Source organism: Stylophora pistillata, chromosome 7, assembly GCF_964205215.1.
Source record: "Stylophora pistillata chromosome 7, jaStyPist1.2, whole genome shotgun sequence".
Taxonomy (NCBI): Eukaryota; Metazoa; Cnidaria; class Anthozoa; order Scleractinia; family Pocilloporidae; genus Stylophora; species Stylophora pistillata.
Window position 1 is genome coordinate 29,885,955 of NC_142525.1, and position 23,910 is coordinate 29,909,864.

The 23,910-nt window shown below is 41.2% G+C and overlaps 2 protein-coding genes and 1 pseudogene across 2 annotated transcripts; 1 reads left to right on the forward strand and 2 right to left on the reverse strand.

Moving 5' to 3' along the window:
* Window positions 1-45: 45 nt before the first annotated feature.
* Window positions 46-17,211, forward strand: LOC111332138 (uncharacterized). Its single transcript, XM_088727555.1, has 6 exons — window positions 46-2,230; window positions 2,337-2,375; window positions 8,121-8,441; window positions 8,635-8,841; window positions 15,921-16,067; window positions 16,750-17,211. The coding sequence occupies exons 1-6, from the start codon at window positions 1,774-1,776 to the stop codon at window positions 16,809-16,811; spliced, it is 1,233 nt and encodes a 410-aa protein (XP_088583681.1). The 5' UTR covers window positions 46-1,773; the 3' UTR covers window positions 16,812-17,211.
* Window positions 9,434-15,060, reverse strand: LOC148727405 (uncharacterized; annotated as a pseudogene).
* Window positions 17,212-17,334: 123 nt separating the features above from the next.
* Window positions 17,335-22,131, reverse strand: LOC111332139 (homeobox protein BarH-like 1). Its single transcript, XM_022937425.2, has 3 exons — window positions 20,989-22,131; window positions 20,069-20,140; window positions 17,335-17,840 (listed from the first exon to the last, which is right to left on the reverse strand). The coding sequence occupies exons 1-3, from the start codon at window positions 21,218-21,220 to the stop codon at window positions 17,509-17,511; spliced, it is 636 nt and encodes a 211-aa protein (XP_022793160.2). The 5' UTR covers window positions 21,221-22,131; the 3' UTR covers window positions 17,335-17,508.
* Window positions 22,132-23,910: the final 1,779 nt, after the last annotated feature.

The window sequence follows — 23,910 nt, forward strand, 5'->3', positions numbered from 1 at the left end:
TTCAAAACATCATTTGTTCGGTGATGTGTAAAAGATTTGTCCGATGTCGCCACTTTCAGTCAGCATTCCAAACTTCAGTTTCTCTCATTCGCGTGGCACTGTTTCCGGTTCGCTGTGACTCATACAAAGAGATAAAATTCTTGGCTGTGGAAGTTCTTTTTACAAGCATTTAGGGCCTGATTACATGAGCCGAGCTGGCCCGGTTAGCCGGGCTGAATTCTTTTGTTTTCACGCTTTGGCGAACACCAAAACAAAAGAAATCAGCCCGGCTAACAGGGCCAGCCCGGCTCATGTAATCAGGCCCTTAGATTTGCGTTCGGAGCTAGGAATTTTTGTTTGATAGCGATAAAAATGAACTTTTAGTCTTATCTTCCTGATAGATCTGGCTTTTGGGAAGCGTCATTTCAACAAATAACTTTTACGTTGAAGTGTTTATGTTAAAAGATAATTAACACCTTTTCATTTTTCTACTATCCAGTGACGTTGCTTTCTATTTGATATCAATCTTTTTTAGAGCAATTGAGAGGAGAGTACAGACACTTACTGTTGTTTGTCATCTTGCACAATTATTTCGAGGGTTTTGAGCTTCTTTCAACCACTATTTTTTATCATTTTGAGACAAAATTTTGAACTTTGCGCATGTTTACCAGGTCAATCTAGTACTCTGTGGTTGCGTTACGCAATAGATAACGGCATAAATGGCAATCAATGCATTGATATTGACTTCACAAAGTGTGTGAATTGATGTCCTTCACACCCATTTTCTGACAGACATAAACCTGTGGAAGCTTCCATCATGTCAAATCGTGCCAACAACTTTTCAACGAGCATTTTTTTCTCGAAAATAATATGAAATGTCACGGAATCGCTTATGCAAACAGATGTACAATTTTGACCAATCTTCGGAATTATAAATTAATAATAAAGACAAAGATTGCTTAAATCGCACTACTTCAAATTAAACCAGATGTGATGCTTGAAAGCAGATATCATGTTGCAAACGTCGCTTCAGTTTCCATTAACGCCCATCTATGGACGAAGATTTATTGTTCTCAAACAGTAATCTCACTTACAATCACTCTAAAGTGTTACCATTCTTTTCAACTCCTTCAAAAACATTCGTGTTTTTCGATTATAGCTTCGAAAAGTCAATTTCCTTGCTGCTCTTTTTGACGGCGTCAACTGTAAACAAAACTTAAGAACAAAGACTTCTTTGTACAGGAGCTGTCATATCTGTCATCTCAGATAAATACAACTGCTGACGTAGCACGTTTTTATTGGCTGGGAGTAATTCTCAGGCTAATCTGTTCGCGTGGCCTTTTACGGCGTGGCGGGATTCAACTAAAGGGACGCTTGGTAATTTTTGTATATTTTCGTCCCTCCGATTAATATAAACAATCCTTCCTACAGAATTATTTAATAGTTTGAGGCTGTCCTGTGGAAGTAAGAAAAATCAAATATTCTTCATTTGGTTATAATCGGGTCAGACAGTTTGCCTCCGGTGAAAAAGTGTTAATGCCCGAAGGGAAGAGAGAAATAGTACAACCGTTGAGTAAGATTTTGACAGAGCGACGCCATCGCTACGCAACATCTACTACGTTCATTTTCTCGTTTGGATTGCAAGTTGAAGTGGTTTGGTGAATGGAATCACACTTAAAGGAGGTTCACCTAACTGTCAATTTGAGAAAAGCGTAGAATTACTGTTAGTGCTCGAAGAGAATTGCTACAAGCTAACTTGTATTGCACTCGATTTTGGAATACTAATCCTCTAGTATGATGAGCGTTAGTCGTGACGCGGGCAGAGGACGCGTCAAGGCCGTCAAGAGAAACCTCTTCGGAACAGTTGATCATAAGCAAATTCGAGACGATTTAGCTAGAGAGTTAAAGTACATGTCAGAAGAAAAGAAATGCGAGTGGAATTTCGATTTTGAGAATTGTAAACCGCTTCCAGGTAGATTCAGGTGGCAGCGAGTTGGTAAAAGACTACAAACGCGTAAGTCGCCAACGGCAGAGATTTCTGCGTGTGACACGGAATCCTCCGAAAATATTTGTCGACAAAACATTGTCGATCCTATCCACTCTACCGCAAGATATAACTTAAGAACTAGAAACGTTAACAGAGAAGTGGAAAATATTCAAGAGAGTGGGTCTTTACCGATCAAGCCTCCGCGGAAACGTGTACGAGAGTTTGGCGATACGCCGGCTGGAAATGGAAACAAAAAAGTCGCAGGTGAATTTTGAATTGTTGTTTCTGTCATTGTTATGCGGCAAGTTACACAGACGGTCAATCAGATCTCAAGCGAAGTTGCTAAGAGACTTTTTTTCTCTCCTTCTAGGTAATTGCGTGAAACAGAGACATACAAGTGAAAGAAGAGGTAAAACTTCAGTAGTAAAGGCGAATGAGCGACAGCGAAATTATGAGGCGAAGAGAGCTCGACGGTGATTGAATCTTGATCAAATTTATGTCTGAAATTTTGCAACAGTAAAGTTAGGTCGCAATTTATCTGCGTCGAGATTCAAAATTTTTCCTCGTGGGTAATTACATTCGATGGAAATTTACATCGAGCAAATTGAATTCCTCGAGATTATTATCCTTCAGACAAATCGATGTTTGAGTTTGTACGTTGAAAAATTCCTGCTTTTTGTAGTGGCTGAGCAACTTTTAATGCAAAGACGTACTGTATTTTCTACAGGAAATTAGGTTTTATAAAGTCTTTTAATTATCTCGTGCACAGCTTCGTTCTCGAAGCGGTTGTCATCGATTTTCAGTTTAGTTTTGGCCAAATATTTTGTTGGCGTCGCTTTCCATGGTTGAGAGAGCACAGAGTAAAAGTTGACGCGACTCACGACTGGAAAGTCAAATAATCGATTAAAAACTTACTTTGTAAATAACAAAACTGAAATCAGAGTTTACTTAAGATTATAACAGTTAACTGTAATCAGTGTATCATTTTTGATAGTCTGGCTTTTAAGTTTTTAAAGAAAAGCCGAGATTTTTTTGTCAGGCCACTGATCAGGTGATCTTGAGCAATTTTCGCGGCAAAAGTACTAAGATATATCAGATGTTATGCTGAAACAATTAAGATTTCAGTGGCATGTCATTGGCAGCAATTTACAAAAACCTTCGATTCGATTTTCGAAGAGACCTTTGTTACAGATGGTGTGTCACACTCTTTTCTTTTCAACAGGTCATCAATTGATGTAACGTCTTTGTACAGTCATAGATCTATTTTATTTGTATTGATCGGGTACGTTTGACAGCCGCAGTAACAGGATTACAATATGTTATTGAACAAGCAATCAAACTCTCCCAGAGACATGGAATACACAACACTGATAATTGATCGGCAAAAGCTAGAGTAAAGTGATATATTAATTCATAACGATTTTGTATTTTGATGATGTGCATTTTGACACAATATCTAATAGATTATCAGATATAAATATTTATAAATGGATAGTTGAATAGCTGAAATAAATTTTAACACATTACTGAAACTACAAATGACTTTTTTTGTAAAGATTTATGCCATTTTTCAAGACTTCTCTGATCGCAATTTTTTTTAATGTTTCTGTATGGTGTATGATTTCATTTGACGGCATTCTTGAATTTAGTACATAAGCACTCTTAGAAAGGCACACAAGACCGATTTTCGGTTTCACGCTGGGACATAGTTCCTTTTACGGCCAACAAATTGAATCTTTCTTTGTTTTTCGTTGCGTGAAGTAACTGGTAAACCTTTTAAGTCATACGCCTAACCGATGTAAAGGCTTGTCCGTAATCTGTTGAAGAGAAACAAGAAGAGTACGCATTTTTTACACAGGAAGATGCCAGGGGAAAGTAGTTTTTGTCGTCAAGATTTATCCTTTGCCTTGTTGATGTACGTAAGTTTAAGCTGCTCGTTGGAGCGAAGACATCTGGAACCAACTTGAGAATCCTTTCCTCCATATGCCGTGGGTTTTTCATTGCTAAAGTTATTTTGGAAGTTGGGTAGATCTCATGTTTCACCAAACAAATTTAATATGTATCCAAGATGGTTTCTCTTTTTGTTCAAAATAGAAAGGAGAAATCGAGATTACATTTATTACCCGCTGTGTGCATCAAATTCAGCAATGCATGATTTTGTAGCAAGTTCAACTCCAATATGTGCCTTGCCATACGCGCGATAACCTCTGAAGGAAATTGTGTCAGAACAAGTTGAATCTTCAGGAAGTGTTCGGTAACAGGAAATAGCCCTTTCTTTGCTTATTAAGCAAGGAACAAGAATGGAAAACGAGTTTTCTATTTTTCACTTCGACAAACGAGTCTGTCACGCACTTGCAAACGCAAACGTGATAAACGTGACGCGCGTAATTCGCCACGAGCGCCTCTATAGCAACCCAAGATTGATCGCCGCTAAGGAGCTCGGTGCAATGGTTGACACGTGTCTGCTGTTGCAAACCGACAATGTTTCATCACTTACAGATTGAATGAAAATCATGATCTTATTAGCCTGCAATGCGATGATGTGTTGATTCATGATATTGAATAAAAGTGGGTTGCCTAGCGTCTGATCAAATTAAGTTTGACCTAATAGTATCATACCGTTCCCGAGAGGGTAGGCGTACCGATTTTAATTTTTAGTCGTATCAGTGACAAATCGTTGTTATTCTTGCGATAATCTGCGATGAGCCGGCGCAGACTCACTGACCATCGGCGCCGTGAGTCCATTGGACGCTAAGACAGTTACATTTCGCGTTGATTTTGCGTTTAAACATGTTTTAATTTGATACTAAAAGAGGCGTTGATTAATTAAAGCATTGTTAGATAATGCGGGTTTATTTAGCTTTTGCTCGGGCACTGTACTGCTCTTGAATTACAGTTTTCACCTTACTATTTCAAACCATTGTCTAATAGATTACTTTTGTTGTAGTAACGACTTCTGATATGATACTTAAGGGCGAATTTCTGTCCTAATGTCAAGATGTCACCGCTTTGTCTTTGCACTTCACAATTTTTAATATCGTCAAATGACCTTACGTTCCTCGTAGTTCTTTCCTTTTATCTGGGCCCCTAACTGCGAGGAACTTCCGCCGTTTTCCCGAGGTTCCTTTTTTGAAAAATGCCCATTCTGCGAGTGATTAGGTCATTGCATTTTAAAAGTCCTTTCATTCGCTTTTAATCATATTCTCAACAGCCGTATAATCTCTTAATTGACGGAAATGTTCGAAAACCATTTAAGCCATAGCCCTAGGCTAGTCTGCGGTAAGTGGAGCGATAATACCACGTTTATAGACTTCAACCACATCCTGTGGAGCGTTGAGTTCTCATACACGTGTACGGGTCGAAACATATTTCTGAGCGCGTGGCGCGCACATGCTAACTGCCGTGAATCGTACACTTGAAATACTTCAAGAAAACGTTTTGTTTCGTTTTTTGCGCTGGGTCTCCCTTTCCCCCTTTTACGACTTACTATAGCACGCGAGAGTCATCCCCCTGCTAATTCAGCAAAGGACGTTGAGTTGGGGGACTGGTTATCTCGCATGCGCTTATTATTTATCTATCGTTACCAAGAAAATAGGTGACCTTCAGCAAACCATGACGGCGATGACATAATGAGAACGAGGCCACACAAAAGATTTTGAAATTAAGCGGAACAATGGCTGGAACGTGCTTTTTTAACCTTTGTACTGTACCTAGGCGTCCTCTGCTAAACATCCCCCAGATCTCATCAACTTGTGTGCAGTTTTAGATCGAGTTCACCGAGGTCAAATTATTCAATTCGAGTTTCTTGTTGGAACTCAACTTTAACTTCAAGGGTCATAGAGAAGATGACGTCTGATGCTGCCAGAGAAGGTAACTACTTCGAGCCAATCGCGATTTTTTTTAAGTTCATTTTCTTAGCTTCGCCTACGTGACTGCTGAGTTGTTCCTAACTGACGCAGTCAGGCAACGTTTCCAAGACTGCTGCTTTATTCTCTTCTGCTTTTCAAATTGATTTTTGTAAAGATCTCCCAGGTGATATCAATATGTTTCCCAAGATTTGGTATAATTTAACTTTCCCTTGCAAATATCGATTGTGGTACTATACAATGTGCATGCGCAGAACACGCGCGAGATTCGTAAGCTCTGAACTTGCGATTGTTGCGTCACAATAGATACTACAAACGTAAACATTTGCCTAGCTACTGATAGAACTCTACTTTTCCATGCCTCATCTTCTTGATATCGTTTCAAGATGAAAGTGCTGTTTTTCCTTTTGTGGCTATTGTGTGGTTTGGCTCCAGGTAAGAGAAAAAAAGACCAAACAAGGAGATGATTTCTCCGCTTTCGGGTTTATTTATTTATTTACACAGGGTAGCCCATTCAGCTCTAAGGCTGGTATCCATAGGGGCCCTGTATTGAAAATAATTTACATCAAATTTCTAGAATAGATATATATATATATATATACAATGACTAAGATTTCACAACTACATCAACAGCCTAAAACTACAAAGCTAAAAACACAATTAAAACATAACATAGTAAATAAAATATCAAATTACGGTAAAAGGAAATGTTTTGCTCGGCGACAGAACGTTTGAATGTTTTCACTCTTCACAATGTTTAAAGGAAGTTTATTAAAAATTTCTGCGCCAGTAAAAAGAAAGGTCCTTCTCCCAAAATTCTGTTTTACTTTTGGTAGGGATAGCCTCAGACTTTGCCTCGTGGAATAATTGTGAATATTCGAAAATCTGGTAAAATATGATGAAAAGTAACCAGGAACTAATGAGTGGAGACAGAGAAAAACGAGTTTAGCCTTGTGGTAATAGCGTCTACTGGAAAGAGTCGGCCATTGCAGCTGATCTATTGCTTCAGATGACCGAGAGCAACGTGTAATAATCCGTGCAGATCTATTTTGTAAGCGCTGTAGTCGATCTATATCTTGTTGTAAAAGGTTACTCCAGGCAATGTCACAGTAATCAAATAAGGGAAGAATTAAGGTATTATGAACAAGTATTGCTGCCTCTTTTGTGACGAAACTTCTAATGCGGCCCAGAATACTAACTCTTGACGCCACCTTTTAACACATATAGTCTGTGTGAGCCTTCCAAGTCATAAAATTGTCGAACACCACGCCTAGGTATTTAAAAGTAGTTTCGCAAGAAATGAGCTTTCCGATAAGATTAAGATTTAAAATACAATCGCGCTCTTTATGCCTTCGAGATGTAAATAGTACACACTTAGTTTTTGAAACATTGAGAACAAGATTGTTGTCTTCTAGCCATTCAGATAGACATTGAAGATCTTGATTAATGTAAAAAGTTAAATTGTCTACTGTTGGGCCAGCAAGATATAAAACTGTGTCGTCAGCGTACATATTTACAGAACAGTGTTTGACACAACGTGGTAAATCATTATTGTAGACAATGAATAACAGGGGTCCGAGGATGGGTTTACATCGTGCTTTTCGGTTGAATGTCGTAAAACAAAAACCAATCGGAGGAAAGGAAATGATTACAACGAGCTACCGAGATATCAAAGTACAAACAAGCAAACTGCCTGAAGCGCGGGAAAATGCGAGTGAGCAAGCCGTGGCTGCTTATAGTATTCAATCTGATTGGTTGAGAAATGGCGTAAGATTTCTGGACCAATCAGAGTGCGAAGTTTGGTAAAACCAAACCATTGAGGACATGGGGGAATATTTCAAGGAACCAGTGAGGACTCAAAGTAAAAACAAGCAAACCCAGTGCCTCAAACCTGGTAATACGAATAGCAAAATGCTGATGATTTCTATTTTTCATATTCCGAGGGGATACCGCAAGCTTTTTGAACAAATCACATGATGTAGTGATGGTGAAGCGAAATCATGGATGTTCCCAAAGGATGTTTGCTCTGACGAAGGGCTAACGCTCGAAACTTCGGCTTTAAAACTCTTTCCGGTAGCCAACTTACATTATCAACTCAGTTGATAAAACAAAAATTACCTTGTTACTCCCACCACCGACGCAGCACCACAGTTTCTTCAGAAACTTACCCCCGTTATTCGTGTTCCAGAAGAGGTTTTGTTTCGTCATTGTTGTTAACTACAACTAGTGGCTAATCAACCTAAGCTTATCAACGACACTTAATTTTTTTTTCTGTTATCACTTTTCAGTCTTGCCATTGTTTGAGAAGGCTGCTCGAATCGACAAAGTCAAATCAGATAACATTAAAGCGATCCAACTGGGTAAAGAAACCACGTTGAAATGCGTCTATGATGGTCATCCACCACCAGTGGTGATATGGACGAAGGGGAAGAAAAAGTTAAAGGACAAGTGCGCTTTTTGTGTACAGAAAGTGGAGAACTCGCCCAGGCTGAGTACGTTACGCGTGACACCCTTTCGTGACAGCGATTTTGGAGAGTATAATTGCAAAGCGAGAAACAAATTGGGATTTCAACAAATCAAAATAAAACTTAGAGAAGATAAATCAAAAAGTGAGTATTTTGCAACGACGGAATTTATCGTTTGGAACCTCTGAGCTTGTTCTTACCTTTAGAATGCATTTCAATTGTGTTGCACGACAGGTAAAGTATCGACGCCATCACATAACGAAGTAGAATGAAGCTAGTGCACTCCCGATTTATTTTCGATATTAATGTGAAAACTACTCTAACTCTCTTCTCTTAGACATCACCCAGTGCCAAAGAGACCGCTTATTGGCCGCTGATCCCCGACTTAGACTAGAATTCTTGCCTCAATGCAAAGGTGATGGATCGTATCACATGATCCAATGTTCTGTCCACCTGAAAAAATGTTGGTGTGTAGACCAATCAGGACACAAGATCGCAGACGCTGTTGACGGTTACGATGGAAAGCATTGTAAAGAGCCAAAAGGTAATCATTTCTGCCTCTTCCCATCGTTCTATCTGCTCTTCTCCACTTTCCAAGGGCATTTTTTTTTCGAGTAACTCTTTCACTGCCACACTCAGTTGTCTCGTTAGTCGTCCCTCCATGTAGAGTCTCCAAGAGCAAGAGTATAGTCATTTTTTCAGTTGAACTAGTTGTAAAAATTCCATTCACGAGAATCGAGGCTGGAGTCCAGATTCCTTAGAAAATGATATATTGAATTTATTAAATGAACCACAACACTCGTGTCAGTTTTTTATGCCAAGGTTGGAATTGTCCATTTCACAGTTGCGTGCTTGGTTGCCAAGCCTTTGAACGAGAGTGAGGCTTAGGGTGACCTTGTTATGATACAGACGTTGCTGCTTTTCAAATGTGAATTACTTTGTTATCATGCTAACTAGATACTGGTCTCTACGGAAGCCGAAAAGGGACAATCCAAAAAGATTTTTCAAATCCCGAAAAATATTTCAAATCGCAATATTCATTTTAAACTCACTGTCGAAAAGTTTGACAAATCCAAAGATATTTTGCAAATCCAAAAAAATATTTAGAAATCCAAACGCCAGTAAGTAACGCGAACTACACAACGAATACGCTTTATTTATACACGGCGAAACAAGATGGAAGATACACAATGGAGAGAAAACAGTCAGGCGTCACTCGTATGAGCGCGCGCATAAAAGTAAACAAACACCGCCGGACAACCTGCTGGCGCAACGTCTTTTTCGTTCCTTAACGAGAACAAACTATAATAACAACGGCTCAGGAATTCTGCAAAAGTATAAATGCTGAAAGTGGTAGGACCCTAATACATGACATAGTCTTTAGAGTGCGATGGCGGTTTACGGGACCGCTGGGGCCTTGGAGGGGCTAGTTGCGCACGGCTTTCGTCAGGGTTAGAGTAGGACACGTCGGGTTCGACCGGGGCTCTGGGAACTTCAGGTTCCTTAGGATCGGACAGGGTTTCTCCACCGTCGCCTTGAGGGAGTGGGATGGAGGAGTCCAGGGATTCAGGGTTGGCATCGAACGGATGAGTGATGTCCAACGGTGGTTGAGGGGGGTCGGGAACGGACGCTTGTTCATCGTGGACTTGATCATCTGCTCGATTTACGCAAGAAGAGGGGGAGTTGACTTGTGTGGGGACGACGTAGCATTCGGACAGCTTGACCTTGTAAGAAGAAGCTCTCAACAGACAGCCGGAGTACTTCTTGACAAAACACCATGGGTCGTTTATCTCTGTAACGAGGTAGCGGGTTCGGGCGTGGAGCTTGTTCCGATCTGGCACTAGATAGACCAGATCGCCAACTTTGATCTGGGGTTCGGGTGGTGCGAGGCCTCTGGGATTCTTGGCATGCTCACTGGATGAGTGGTTGTTCAGACGCTGTCGGTACTTAGCAAGTGTAGTTTTGTAATCTGCAACGGGAAGCTGGTTACCAGTGAATTGGCTTCTTTGAGTCCACAGCTCGCATGAAGAAAGTCCCTGACGACGTAGACGAGCGTTGAGGCGAGCAACAGCAATAGCTAGGCTCTCTTGACCGATAGGACCACCACCACGTTCCTGCTTTAGTAGTTCGTCCTCGAGCTCTTGTACTGCCCTTTCTGCAACAGGGTTCTTGTTCTTGTTTTTGATGCGGCCAATGTCAAGCCAAACGTTTAGGTGTTTGAGGCCGTCGTTGTTGCTTAACGAGACGAAGGCAGGGGCGGGGTTGACACGGATAACGGCACGTGGGCCATCGATAGGGGTGCAAATCTACAACTAGACACGTTAAGGCGTTCCGCAATGTATTGTATTTCTCGTCTGCGATGAGGCAAGCAGCGGTGTAAGACGTGGCACACTCTCTAAGAACGAGGATTAACTGACGCTCTCGTTTGATGACGTCGGCAGCGAAAGCAATCCCGATAACATCTGGGGGATCCTCTGACGTCTGGCTGAAGAGAGTGCTTGGAAACTTCTGTAGTGAGGCGCACGTGTGGCAGGATGATGAAACACGTGTTAAGGCAGGGCCCATGTCTAGGGCGTAAAAGTGGCGTTGCACGACCATTTGAAGTTGGTTCCGAGATGGGTGGTTGAGACGCACATAAAGGGCGGTTAGCAGGCCGTCGAAAACGGATCTGGGGACGACTATGGCCTTGGAAGTGGCGGCAAAGGGATGCTCACGTTTCACGACGAGGAGGCCCCGAGAAATGGAGGCGACATTCAGGTATCTCTTGACGTCTTTGAGGTTGGTGAGTTTTTTGGAGGGTCGGGTGCCTTGTTTTAAGTGTGCATGCACGCGTCGTAGGTCGGGGCAGCCATATTGGACTTCCCGCCATGTGGAGCGGGTAGTGTAGGGGAGAGGCTTGTTGTTATCAATTATGTCTTGCACGGTCACATCACGGACAACAGAGTCTTGGGTCGTACTGATGAAAGAGCATATTTGACAGTTTGGTTCCGAGCAATCTGAGGCGTTTCGACTGGCAAAGTCTGACGGGAGGTTTGCAGAACCTGCTAGGTGTTGCAGGGTGACTTGAAAGCGGCTAACTGTAGTAAGGAACGATGTTACTCTTGGGCTGGCGGAAAACTCCCCTCTGCAGAGTTTTTCCACGGCTTGAACACACGGTTTGCTGTCGGTTAGTACGTGTGCGCGATTTCTAGATTGGGTGATGTAGGGGCTGAAGTGCTTGACAGCTGCTGCAATGCTTAACGCCTCGACCTCACACGGTAACCATTGAATCTGATGCTTGCGAAGTTTGGCGCTGAAGAAACCTGCAAGGTGTAGGCCATTGTCGCGAGTGATGTATAATGTAGCACCGAGACCACGTTGTTTGACGGAACCGTCCGTGACAATCCACAATGTATCAGTGGGGCGCGGGAGTGTGATGGGTCTTGACCCTGACAAAGCTTGTTGTGCAGAACGAAAGACCTTGGTCAGGTTTTCGTCCAAGCTAAGGGAGTCTAGCGATTGCATTTCCGAGATCGCGCTTTCCAGAGGGTCGATTATTGAGGCACAGTCAGGTAGAACTCGCCCGAGGACCTTGTATGAACCAATGAATGAACGCATGTCCTTAACAGTTGTAGGGAGAGGGCATGAAGACAGGACAGAGATACGATGAGGACTGGCAGATAGAGTTCCTTGTGACCATACCCATCCGAGGACTGTCGTTGAGTTAGGGCAAATGACGGTCTTTGAGGGGGAGAGCCGCAAATTACATCTGTCGAGTTGGTCGAGGACGCGGGTCCAGATAAGTAAGAGCTGTTCGGGTGAAGAGGAGCCACAATATAGGTCGTCGGCTATTTTAGCGACGTGTCCCTCCTGTATGAAGTCGCCGAGGACGCGGCACATCATCTCCTCCAGTGCAGTTTCAGAGCCGGGCATACCCATAGCTGATCGGCAATAGACACGTATACCCCGGAAAGGGGTAGCGACGCCGCAGTATTTGCGAGATTCTTTAGCCAGTGGAATCTGATAGAATGCTCGGCTAAGGTCGGTTTTGATTATGAACTTCCAAGGAGCAATAGTACGCAGAGTAGAGTCTACGTCTGGCATCAATGAAGGTTGGGGTTTGCTCTACCGACCGACGTCGGCAAAGGCGGTAACGAGGCGATGGCCACCGGAGGGCTTCTTAACCAGAAATGAGGGATTCAAGTACTCTACGTGGACGTCGATCTCCTCGGGTTTGGAGAAAACGTGATCTTTTTCAAGCTCGTCGAACTTTTCCTGTAGCTCGATCAACTTATCGCGGGGGTACAAAGGGAGACGACCTTTGCGTTGAGAGGGTTCCATGGGGCCCATGTTCACGTGGGCTTCGATGGAACCTGCGGCGCCATTGTAGCCAGGTAGGTCCGGACCAAATACACGGTCATGCTTGAGCAAGGCTTGTTGGAACTGATCACGAATTGTGTCTTCAAGAATGTTGTTGGGGTCTAGCTGAACGCTGTGGAAGTATGGAGTGTTGACCTTTGGCTGCGAGGGGGGAGAAGGGACTTGGGAAGGATTGATAACTGGAACATCTTGAGTAGTGTGGCGGGCGAAGCAGATGTGTTCGTGGCGTCTAATGGCCTGTGGTTCGTCGGTGTCGTTCGTTATGCGGGCTTTACCGTCTATGGTGACTACCAGTTGTGGTTGGAGCCATGAGGTGGGGTAGGCTCTACGGCAATTGTGGATTCGGCTCGTAGCTCTGGAGGTAATGTGACTTCGACGAAATCACCGGGCCAGACGACGGTGGCGGGGGCCGATGACCGAAGGACGTAGGAGGATGTTTGTCTCACGGAATAGGATTGGTGGCTCTTGACTGGAGCTTCGGGGAGGTACTTGGTTGTTTCCTGCCCATGGATTGTTACTTCTTGAGTTGCGGGACGTATGGTGATGTCATTGGCAACGAGGAACGGAATACCTGCTAGGATGTCGACATCTAGATCCTCTACGACGATCAGTGATGCTAGAGTCCTGGAGCGCAGTTCCGTACCATAACGTTGTTTCACGAGGGTTGGTAGGTCGGAATGAACGAGGCGAAGCCAGGTTAGGATCACTAAGTTTTCAAGGGATGGGGACAACTCTTCGTCGGAGGTCACGGTTTCACCATAATGGGTGATGGGGCCATTGGCGACTAGGAGGTTATCCTCTACAAAAGACATGAGTCGCTGAAACAAGTCTTCAGGTCGTTCATTGGGTTCGAGTTTTATGCTGTTGAAGTCGATAAAGTGGGCGCCAGTAGACTGAAAGCCATAATGCATCCTAATCATTTGCCATATTCCGTTCACCGAAGTCGCAGATTTCACGATTGAGTTTCTCGATATAACAGGACAATAGTTGGCTATTTGGCCTAGCATCAGGTCGAGATGGGCAGCCTTTTGGTATGCTGTTCGTCGTCGTACTAGAGAAACATTTTCGCCGTCGTTTTGTAGACCTCTTGTGGGGTTTGCAAAAGTTTTCTTTTGCCAAGAGACACCATCGCTTAAGAAGGAAGCAAAATTAGCGTCGAGGGACAGGATATATTGAAGATTCTGTCGCCAGGCTTCAAATTAAGTAATTGTTTCTGATTTGGTGAGAGACCATTGCTTTGGTGCACGTGTAGTTGCCATTCTTGCAGGCTATGTATGATTATCTCGAAGGAGAACACTGTACTTAGCTCTTTTTCCGGTCGTAACGAAGGCCGGCTCGTTGTTGGACCTTTGCCAGTAGTTCGATGACTTAGTGTTGAAAGTGTAGGTGAGTTTTTGAACCGCTGCCACCACGCCAGTTAGTAACGCGAACTACACAACGAATACGCTTTATTTATACACGGCTAAACAAGATGGAAGATACACAATGGAGAGAAAACAGTCAAGCGTCACTCGTATGAGCGCGCGCATAAAACTAAACAAACACCGCAGGACAACCTGCTGGCTAAGATCAAACTCCTCTCAAACAATATTTGAGGAGAAAATTACAAATGAAGCGCATTTGCTAAAGAGAGGCTACCGAGAGGACCTCATTAGCACAACCCACTCAGAAGTGAATTAAAAAATAGGAAATTAGCTCGTCAACAGAAACAAAAGACAAACCAACGAATCTTGCCTTTTGTGTTACACAATACCAACCATCAGTGCCAAACCTAAAGCAAATTCTCATGAGACACTGGTATTTAATAGAAACACAACCACTACTCAACGAAATATACAAAAATCCGTTTCTCGTATCTTACAAAAGAGGACGGTCGCCCAAAGACATACTCAATGGAGCCAAACTTTGAATAGGCTAATCTAAACACGCGCTGGGGAGTCGCGTAGGCCTTTCAACCCCATTTTACACCAATTTCTTGTCTAACTATTTCCCGAACAGTGTGTTCTGAATGAAGGTGGTTTGTTTGTAACCCATAGTGACGTAACCTTCTCTTCAAAGTCAAAGTCCTCACGTTCATTGAAATCCCATGGTATTCTGCCAGAAAGTGAACAATGGTCTCATAACGAAATCCCCTATTAAAGTAATGTTCTATAGCCAATCTGTCGTCTCCCGAGCTGGACAACACACTTTCCTCTTCACGCCATTTTAGTGTTCCACAACAACGGCAGAATGTTTCATTGTTCCCACATTCTCTTCCACATTTATGACAGAACATGTTCTATCCTCATGCCTTCGTCATTTTGTATGCGGGATGATGCGGGATGTGGCAAGAAAACGCTGGGTGACTGCTGGCGCAAATAGCGCGTGACAAAATATTTTTTTGGATTTGCAAAATATTTTCGGATTTTGAAAAAATTATTTTGGATTTCAAAATATTTTCTTGGATTCGCAAAATATTTTCGGATTTTGAAAAAATGTTTTTGGATTTCTAAATATTTTTTTGGATTTGCAAAATATCTTTAGATTTTTCAAACTTTTCGACAGTGAGTTTACAATAAATATTGCGATTTGAAATATTTTTCGGGATTTGAAAAATATTTTTGGATTGTCCCTTTTCGGCTTCCGTAGGTCTCTATTACAACAAGGCCACCTATAGCCTCACTTCAAATCAAAGGCACGGCAACCAAGCGCAGAACTGTAAAATGGCCCATTATTTGACGTGATTGGGTAATTTGTGAAATCACGCGCGCCGCCGACAATACGAAAAGAATATAAAGGGTGGAGAAAGAAAGTTAGAAACGTAAAATTTAAAAACGAAAGAGATTTTCCACGCTAGTTGATCCCCTGTGAATCTCAGTATTTACCATGTGCCGTTTACTTTTTCACTAAAGCTCATAATTTTTATTTTAATGAATAATGTCCCTCAGCATGAGCGCGACAGCTAAAGATTAGAAGTATTTTCTCGTCTCCTGGTTAAGAAGCTTGTTCTTTTATTTGGTTAAGCTTTCCTGACTGGTTGTCCCCACCCATTATCAAGATAATATAGGGTGGAGAAAGGCATTGTGGGAGTAGAATGTCTCACCCAAGAACACAAAAGAGTTACACCCCCAGGTCGCTAGGGCCTGCGCCCGCGAAACATCCCAGCATTCTGTCCAGCGTGCTATCCATTAGACCAGCGCGTGTCCTGCATGCCAAACATCATCTTCATTTTCCTTTATTCTCAGACGCACTTATCTTCTTTATTATTCCCTGTTTAATTCACAGACAAACTGGTCTTATCAGTAATAATCCTGTCTATAGCCATTGCATTGTTTCTGCTTATCATTGACGTCATTTGTCTGGTGACGAAAAACAAGGGAGTCCTGAACAAATGTATACGTTTCAGGAACAAACGCAAAAAATATGGCAAATGTAAGTGGACTTCGAGTTTCTTTTCCTTTGTTTTTTTCCTTTTTACACATTTTTATGCACGTTATGTTTTTCCTTTGAATTTCTGCGTGGGAATTTTGTGTGTGGCCCGCCAATATTGATCCATTTGCACATACCCGAATTTAGTCCCCGCACACAATAGTCCCCGCAGCGTGTTTACATGTACTCCATGTATACATCACAGGGTATACGTCTTTTCCAGATCCATCTTTTACATCTTACGTCGTAAATGGAAAAATGAAAAAAAAAAAAGGAAAAATGAACTCAGAAGTAGACATTGCTCTTTGAGTAGACTAGATGAGGATAGTAGCAGTTCAGGAGAGGCTACAAAATAAAAAGCGATTTCTCAGCCCCTAGGAGAAACATCTTATGCAAAAGAATCTGTAGGATCTTTCGCAAAACGCTTGATTGAAACAAAAATTCTTCTGATCAAAACACCCTATGGAGAAAGTCGAACAGGATTCTTGATTCCCATAGCGAGGTTCCTAGCTTGACAAGGCAACCTATTGTCCCCTACCCTCCCCGCCCGAATTCCCCCTATCGACGTATCACGTCTTGACGTGCTCTGATTGATTTATGTACGTGACGTAGCTTTCTACAACGCAATCGAAAGTCGATAGACATTCATTGAATAAAAATTTGAAATTAAGTTCTTCACTTGCAGTGAAATCAAAAGAAGAAACGAAGTCCGCGGAGATTCAAGAGTCTACCGAGGAAGGTCCATAGCCCAGGAAAAAAACAAAAAATATTGTAACATTCACATTTCTAACACACTCTTCTGTTCGAGCTTGCAATGCCAAATACTGGAAGAGGAGGAAATTGATCTTTGTGCTGAAACATGCCATTAAATACAGTTTGGTAATTCAAGCTTTTATGTTCTCGGCTGACTTTTTTATTTTCACACACGAACACTACTGATTTGTATCATAAATTATCACAAAGTTACTAAACAAGTGAACTACTTCCAAAAGCAATTTGCGCTCGTAGGGAAGCTTGAATAATGATCACAAAAGTCTGTATAAATCTACATAACTTCAGTTATCTACTTGGAAAATGTACAGTTTTTTTTTTTTACGGGGAGATATTTGTTACATATTAAAATAAAAAACTAAAAAGATTTAAAGACTGTTTCTCGATTGAAGTATTAATTTTGCTTATATTTGTCGACGGTTTGTCGATGGTTTATCTCAAAGTAGGACTTTTTCTGGTAAGCGTACATAACTCAACACTAAGCGACCAAAGAACCCAACACGTCGAAGTTCCCAAAGCAAAATTTTCTCTAAAAATCAAATTTTCTCTGGACTGTCGACTTTAGAGGGCAAGCAGTAACGAGGACGGACATTGTACAATTTTATTCTCTTGAACGACAACTTTAATAGTTATCCTTCCTCAAAATCCTTGTGTTTTCCATTGTACCACTGCATCAAAACTCGTCCTTTTTCGGGCGGCCTTTCGATCGTGTAGTGACTGCGTTTGGATCTTTCTTCAACATTTCTTTCTTCCATTTCATTCGACGATTCTGGAACCAGGTCTTGACTTGCAGAGGCGTCAGTTTCAGCTGATGAGCAAATTCGTTCCTACCGTGAGTCGAGAGATATTTCTCCTGATGAAACCGCTCCTCCATAGCCTTGAGCTGTTCACGTGTGAACACGGTGCGTGTTCTTCGGAACCGACGGCTCTCGTCTAAAATGGCGCGGAAATATTTTGGAACTGGACAAATGACAGCGGTCCTGCCTTGGCTTAGTTCAGATGACGCTACATTAAAGAAAAGGAAACGGAGAATTGCGAATTGTTCTTCGTGATTTGAACTCGTTTCTTAGCTTGCTTTAAGTAGTAAAAAAAAAAAAGAAAAAAAAAGAAAACAAATGTTAAGAAATACACCTTTGAGGTCCGAGAGCTGCACGCATTCTGACATTTCTACGCTTGTTAGTTAGTCGGCTTCACCCTCGTCAATTAATACGTTAGAAATCTTGTGTTCGTGGTCTCATTGGTAAATTGGTTACAAGGATCAGGAATTCGAAAAAAAGGACCACGAAAAAAAGGACCTCGAAAAAAAGGACCACGAAAACCTTGCGATCACCAATCTCACGCTGCGCGAGGTTGGATTGTGCGCCGTACCATTTGGGGGTTAGCCGTAAAACGGCTTAAAAATATTTAACCGTTACCGTAAAAATTGACAAATTTTAACCACTAGTCGTAAAGAAAGTCAACTGCAAAAAAAAAAATTTTTGGTGACAACAAAGGAAAGATGTTGGGCGTTGACCGCGAAAGCCGTCACCACACTGAGGCACACCTCGATTTGGTGCGCCTTGGCTTAGTTCAGATGACGCTACATTAAAGAAAAGGAAACGGAGAATTGCGAATTGTTCTTCGTGATTTGAACTCGTTTCTTAGCTTGCTTTAAGTAGTAAAAAAAAAAAAAAAAAGAAAACAAATGTTAAGAAATACACCTTTGAGGTCCGAGAGCTGCACGCATTCTGACATTTCTACGCTTGTTAGTTAGTCGGCTTCACCCTCGTCAATTATTACGTTAGAAATCTTGTGTTCGTGGTCTCATTGGTAAATTGGTTACAAGGATCAGGAATTCGAAAAAAAGGATTCAAGATGGCGCTGCTATCGACACGTATCTCAGATGTTAAGACTATCACACGCCTGTCGCTAACAAGACATATCAAGTACAACGTAGATATGATCCTGGATAAATATAAGATAAACGCGGTCCTAATTACTAAGTGCTATCATTTTCCTTATTTCCGTTGCTCAGCCCTTTACCCGTCCTCTCACCAAAAAAAGTTTTGAATAATATTTGGAATTTTCAGCAATCGAGACAGCGACACCAAGGAAAATGTCGATTAAAAACTGATTTGAATTTTTCCTTAGAACTTCACAAAAGGATCGATGTGTTCACCACCTCAGCGGCCTCCGACCTTAGCGATAAATCCCAAATAGAAATGGAAATAATTTGCTGTCTGTGTTTCCGTTCTCGAACGAAGAAAAAAAAAAGCAATTTCACGTTGTTTTCCAGAGGATGTAGAGGAAATTAACCAAGTTCGAAAACGCACGAGCAGAGCTTTTGTTCTGCTCATTACGTCCTTTGTTCTTCCACGTTCTACTTTCCGCGTTGTTGTTGCTAAAAGTTCCTTCTCTTGATCATGGGGTGACGCCTGACAATGAGAATCTTGACTAAGGAATTATTTTGTAACCCTCACATAACTGAAACTTGGGAAATGATGAATGCATGCGGTTTGTTTCATTGCTCCAGAACTCTCTTCACCAGCAGTACTCGCTCTTCATAAACATGACAACGATGCTGTTAAGTTTTCGTACGCAACTTCTGTGAGCTGATTGAAAATTTAGAAGTTTTTACTATGCCCGTGCACAGCATTTATTCTGATTATTTCTTCTCTTGTTTATGCCCTTTCTCTCCGGTCATGATTTGGTTACGGGCTTTACACGTCAGTTTTTCTTCAAACGAGATGAATTGATAGTAGTTGTTGTAACAACATGTCGCTAGGTTTTGATCACGCCTCCTGAGCTTACTAACGTAGAAATTTTAGCCAAGACACCTCAAGTACAGGTAAGTTAGGCAAAGTTTTCCATCGCATTGATAATGATTTTGGCGTTTTTGTCAACGTTTTTCGTACGCTTTCCAGTCGAATTCCTGTCATTCAGCTCTCATTTAGAGTTCTAACCAAAAAATCAATTGAATTTTTGCTCAATTAATTTGGAATGATTGCCATGCATAATCAAATGTAATCTCCAACGGTAGTAGGTTTTTTTTCTCTGAGCGCAATCAATTGCGTGGTTTTTGATGGAAGGAGAACAGGTTTTTGTAATCCGCCCTTCGCGTCACTCTTCCAAACGAACGATTATTAAGCACATCGCGTAAAACGGACAGCACGAACAAGGGGAAACGACAGTTGGAAAAGCTGCTTGACTTTGGGTTAAAAGGAATGAATCAAAACAAGACTTTATTTACTCACAGAAGTCGATGTCTTCACGGAAGCAGCCTGGTTCTGTGAAGCCGCTCCAAACAGGAGCGCTAAACGAACATGCTGATGAAAGAATTTGAAGTAGTTAAGTTTCTTAAAAAATCATTTTATTATGAGGAACTGGTTCAGTCGTTTGATGTACCCTATCCTCGCTGATAAAATTTATTTATCATCCTTCCATTAAAAAAAAAAAAAAAAAAAGGCCACGACACTAGCTAACTAGAGGTCTAACAGAATTTCCATGATGTCAGTGTATCTAGTTCTGAAAAAAAAAAAAAAACAAGGTAACGATGAAAAGGGTGTACAAAGATTAAAACAGATATTTTGGTCGTTAATGCGAATATGTTTTCTGGGTTTGATTCGAGACAAGGCAACGTTCGATAGAAAAACAAAATTTTTTCAAGTTGAACAGACAACTGAGCTGTCAGCAAATAGCATGGCCTTAGAAATTCCCTTAGCACTTTTAGTCGGGATGTGGAATAGTTTGGTGTCTTTGGAAATAACAACCCTTCAGTTTTGCCTGACAGGATATCATAATATTTTGACCAGTAATTTCGAAACAAGTGTCATGTAATACGGTTCGATAAAGAGCAATGTCATTTGATCTTCAACAGTATTTGTGTGTTTACGCACATGGAGGGGGAAAATTAACTATTCATACGCAGTACTAGAATTTTAACCGTTTCTTTGACTGAGAACCAATCCAAAAGTAATGCAGTGGCCTTCTGGTCTCTCTTTTATAAAAAAAATTTTTTTTTTAAAAAAAAAAAGAGAATTTCTTCGTTAAATGGTAATTGAATATTTGGTTACGTAAAATGTTTTCGCAAAGTCATCCCGTGCATTTATGAGCTTGTTTGTTTCCAAGAATATTCGTTGCGTTGTTCATTAAATTACTTCATTCGTTGACTTACGCATTTTTCGAGGGTCTCCTCTTTTCCCTGGCTCTTCTTTCCTTAAAATGTCTTCAACCATGAAGCTTTTGACACATGGACGTCTTTCAAAACGTTTTTGAGGTCGCTTAAAAGCTGAGAATCGTGGCCAGGAAGATAAGGTTTGTCTTGTGGCGCTCGAGTAGTTGTTGCATGAGAGTAACATATCTTGCGCGGGGCCAATTGCACATAGATGATCAAAACTTTCTATCATTTCCCCACGTTCTTCTAACCTTTCGCGGTTCTCTCAAGCAAGGAGGTCTCAGTTAGAGTAATGTTTGCATAAATGCAGTGTTATTGACGTTAATCGCCACATCTTGTTTACCAAACTTTCTGTTGGGTTCTCTAATGTGATTGGTCAAGGGCGACTTGTTTACAACAATAGTGATCAAAACAATTGAAATCGAGAGGCCAAGTTTGATGTGAAAACCTGATTAGTACTAAAATGTCGGTGTAAGTCCTCTAGATAATGGCAGATAATTCTTAAAAAAACACAAGAAAGAGAAAGAGCAGTGATTTATTTGAACGAATCTGCCCACTAACTCCCAAAGCAAACAATGATTAAAGGAAAACGCCTTGAAATGGTATCTTTGAGAACATTGTTGGTATTGAATCGATCGTCAGGGAGGGGCGGCGAGGAAATGATTACTCGTCATGTCAGAGGATATACAATTTTATTCTAGGGAACTCAAAATTGGTAAAAATAATTTCACTGAGTACTTTTGAGCCCGCACGTGCTCTCTGAATAATGAGTATTGTTGAACGTCAGCTAAGTAAATCGAAGAAAATCGGTATAGACTTCTACAACGTTTTAGTGTTGTTCTTGCTTGGACTCAGCATTACGTAACTTCCTTAATTAACCAAATGTGGGAAAGTTTAAATACGATTCTATTTGTTCTTTTAGTCTTTGCTATTTACATAAGATATTTTGGGGGTATTTTTGAATTTACAAATACGAAATAGGGCTTCTGAATTTTATTTTGATAAACGCATCTTTTTTTTTTTCTGTCGTAAGCCCCAAAACTCGTAGGTTTCGATTTTCCTCCTATCGTGAAGTTTTGGAGTGATAAAAACCTTCCCTTGGCACCCGTCCCTACCACCTTCCCCCCCCCCCCCCCGCTACGATCCTCAGCTCCGCAACTTAAACTGAGATAGCGCAAGTGAAATCTTAGGGAGACAAAATATTTCTGGCTCCGTGGGAAGAACTGTTAGCCGAACTACTCTAAGAGTATGACAGCGCTTAATGAATTGATTAGATAATCGGACAGCTAGAAATAATAATAGTATTACATCGCCATGAGAACGTAAAATTTGAAGTGAGGTTAACAAAACACGCTTTCGCCCAGGTCGTGGGAATTGGGTGAGTCAAAATTCTCATTCTGGTTTTTTAAAACGTTAGGGGCTGTTTACAGAATGGGAACAACTTATGAACCCCCCCCCCCCTAAAAAAAATAACATAAAAATAACGTTAAAATCGACATGAATGAGTCGTGAAGATTTTGCAACCGACAAACTTAGCCAAATCAAGATGGGCACGAAATTAAAAGAGATAAGGGACTTCGAAAAAACAAAACATTGGTCGTATTGCATGCTATGACATTTACTCACTATCATTTGTTCATCGATGATTTCAAGATATTGTCTTTGAGATATGTGAAGCGCTTTCAACCGATGTATCGTAAAAACTCAGCGCAGGAAACGATTTTTGGGTGTAAGATAGTTTTTCGACCTCGTGCGCTAATGATGTGTAAATTGGCTTTTGATCATCTGTCGGGCTGCTGACGTTCCAAGAGTGGGTGGTCCTTTATTGTTAGTGACCTTCAACAGATAGTCTTGATGAGGCTGTGTCCTTTCGTTCTTGTTAATTAACTTTTCAGGACCGAACTACTCAAATACTGGCGATCTACTTTGATTCATTAACTAATTTTGTCGATACAACTTTGGATTTAATTTGGATATATCAACAAAGTTGAAATGGTAAATTGGCCACCGTAACGATTACAAAAGCTGATGTTTCGAGCGTTAGCCCTTCGTCGGAGCGAATAGAGGAATTGTGGGTTGTGTGTGCTTTTAAAGACAGAAAATGGAGCTACGTTATTGGTGGGAACATGGCAACGAGAAAAACAGGAATACAAACACTTTGGATTTGTCTGATTTGACCTGTATAGCGTGACATGTCGGAATCACCCAGTTTAAGTACCAATGGAATTGAGCAGCGATGTTATTAGCCAATGAAATTTAACAACCTTGTTCTTCCCAATCACCCGATGATTGTTATATATTATTAGGACTGCAAGCCCATTTATTGTAGATAATATTTAATATTCATTTGTAAATTAGGATTGATAGGTAGTTTTCCTATTGTAGACAATGACCAATGCATTTGTGTAAATTAGGACTGAAAAGCCTTCTTGGAGCCCTAATAAAATCATTTCATTTCAAAACCAAACCATGCAGAAAATCTTGTTCAACTCCAGTTCAATAATTTTGTATTGACTATATTTTTCTTGGTTATTTTTAGAAGAGCCTGTTCAAAATGTGTCTATGGTTTAGAATGCGAAGTTAACATAGTGGTCAACAAAGAACGCCTAAAGAGAAAAGGCACAAGAAATAAAACGTTAACGAAATATTTTATGATCATGATCGTGATTCAAAGATCAACCAAATCTAGGAAAAATAAGCGATCCCATAATTTTTTCTGTCCTATTCTCTCGTAGCATTGCTTTTAATCAGCAACACTATCGTTACCTTCCAAAACTGAGGCTAGTTCCAGGTTTTCAGTAAGTTGTGACGGTCGAAAAAGCTGGTGTGAGCGGAAAAAAAACTGACGGCCGGGAGATTTAATCTTCCTTCCCAGACTTCTACCATTATTTGCTCGCCGACTCAGCATGGGACTAGAGCCAA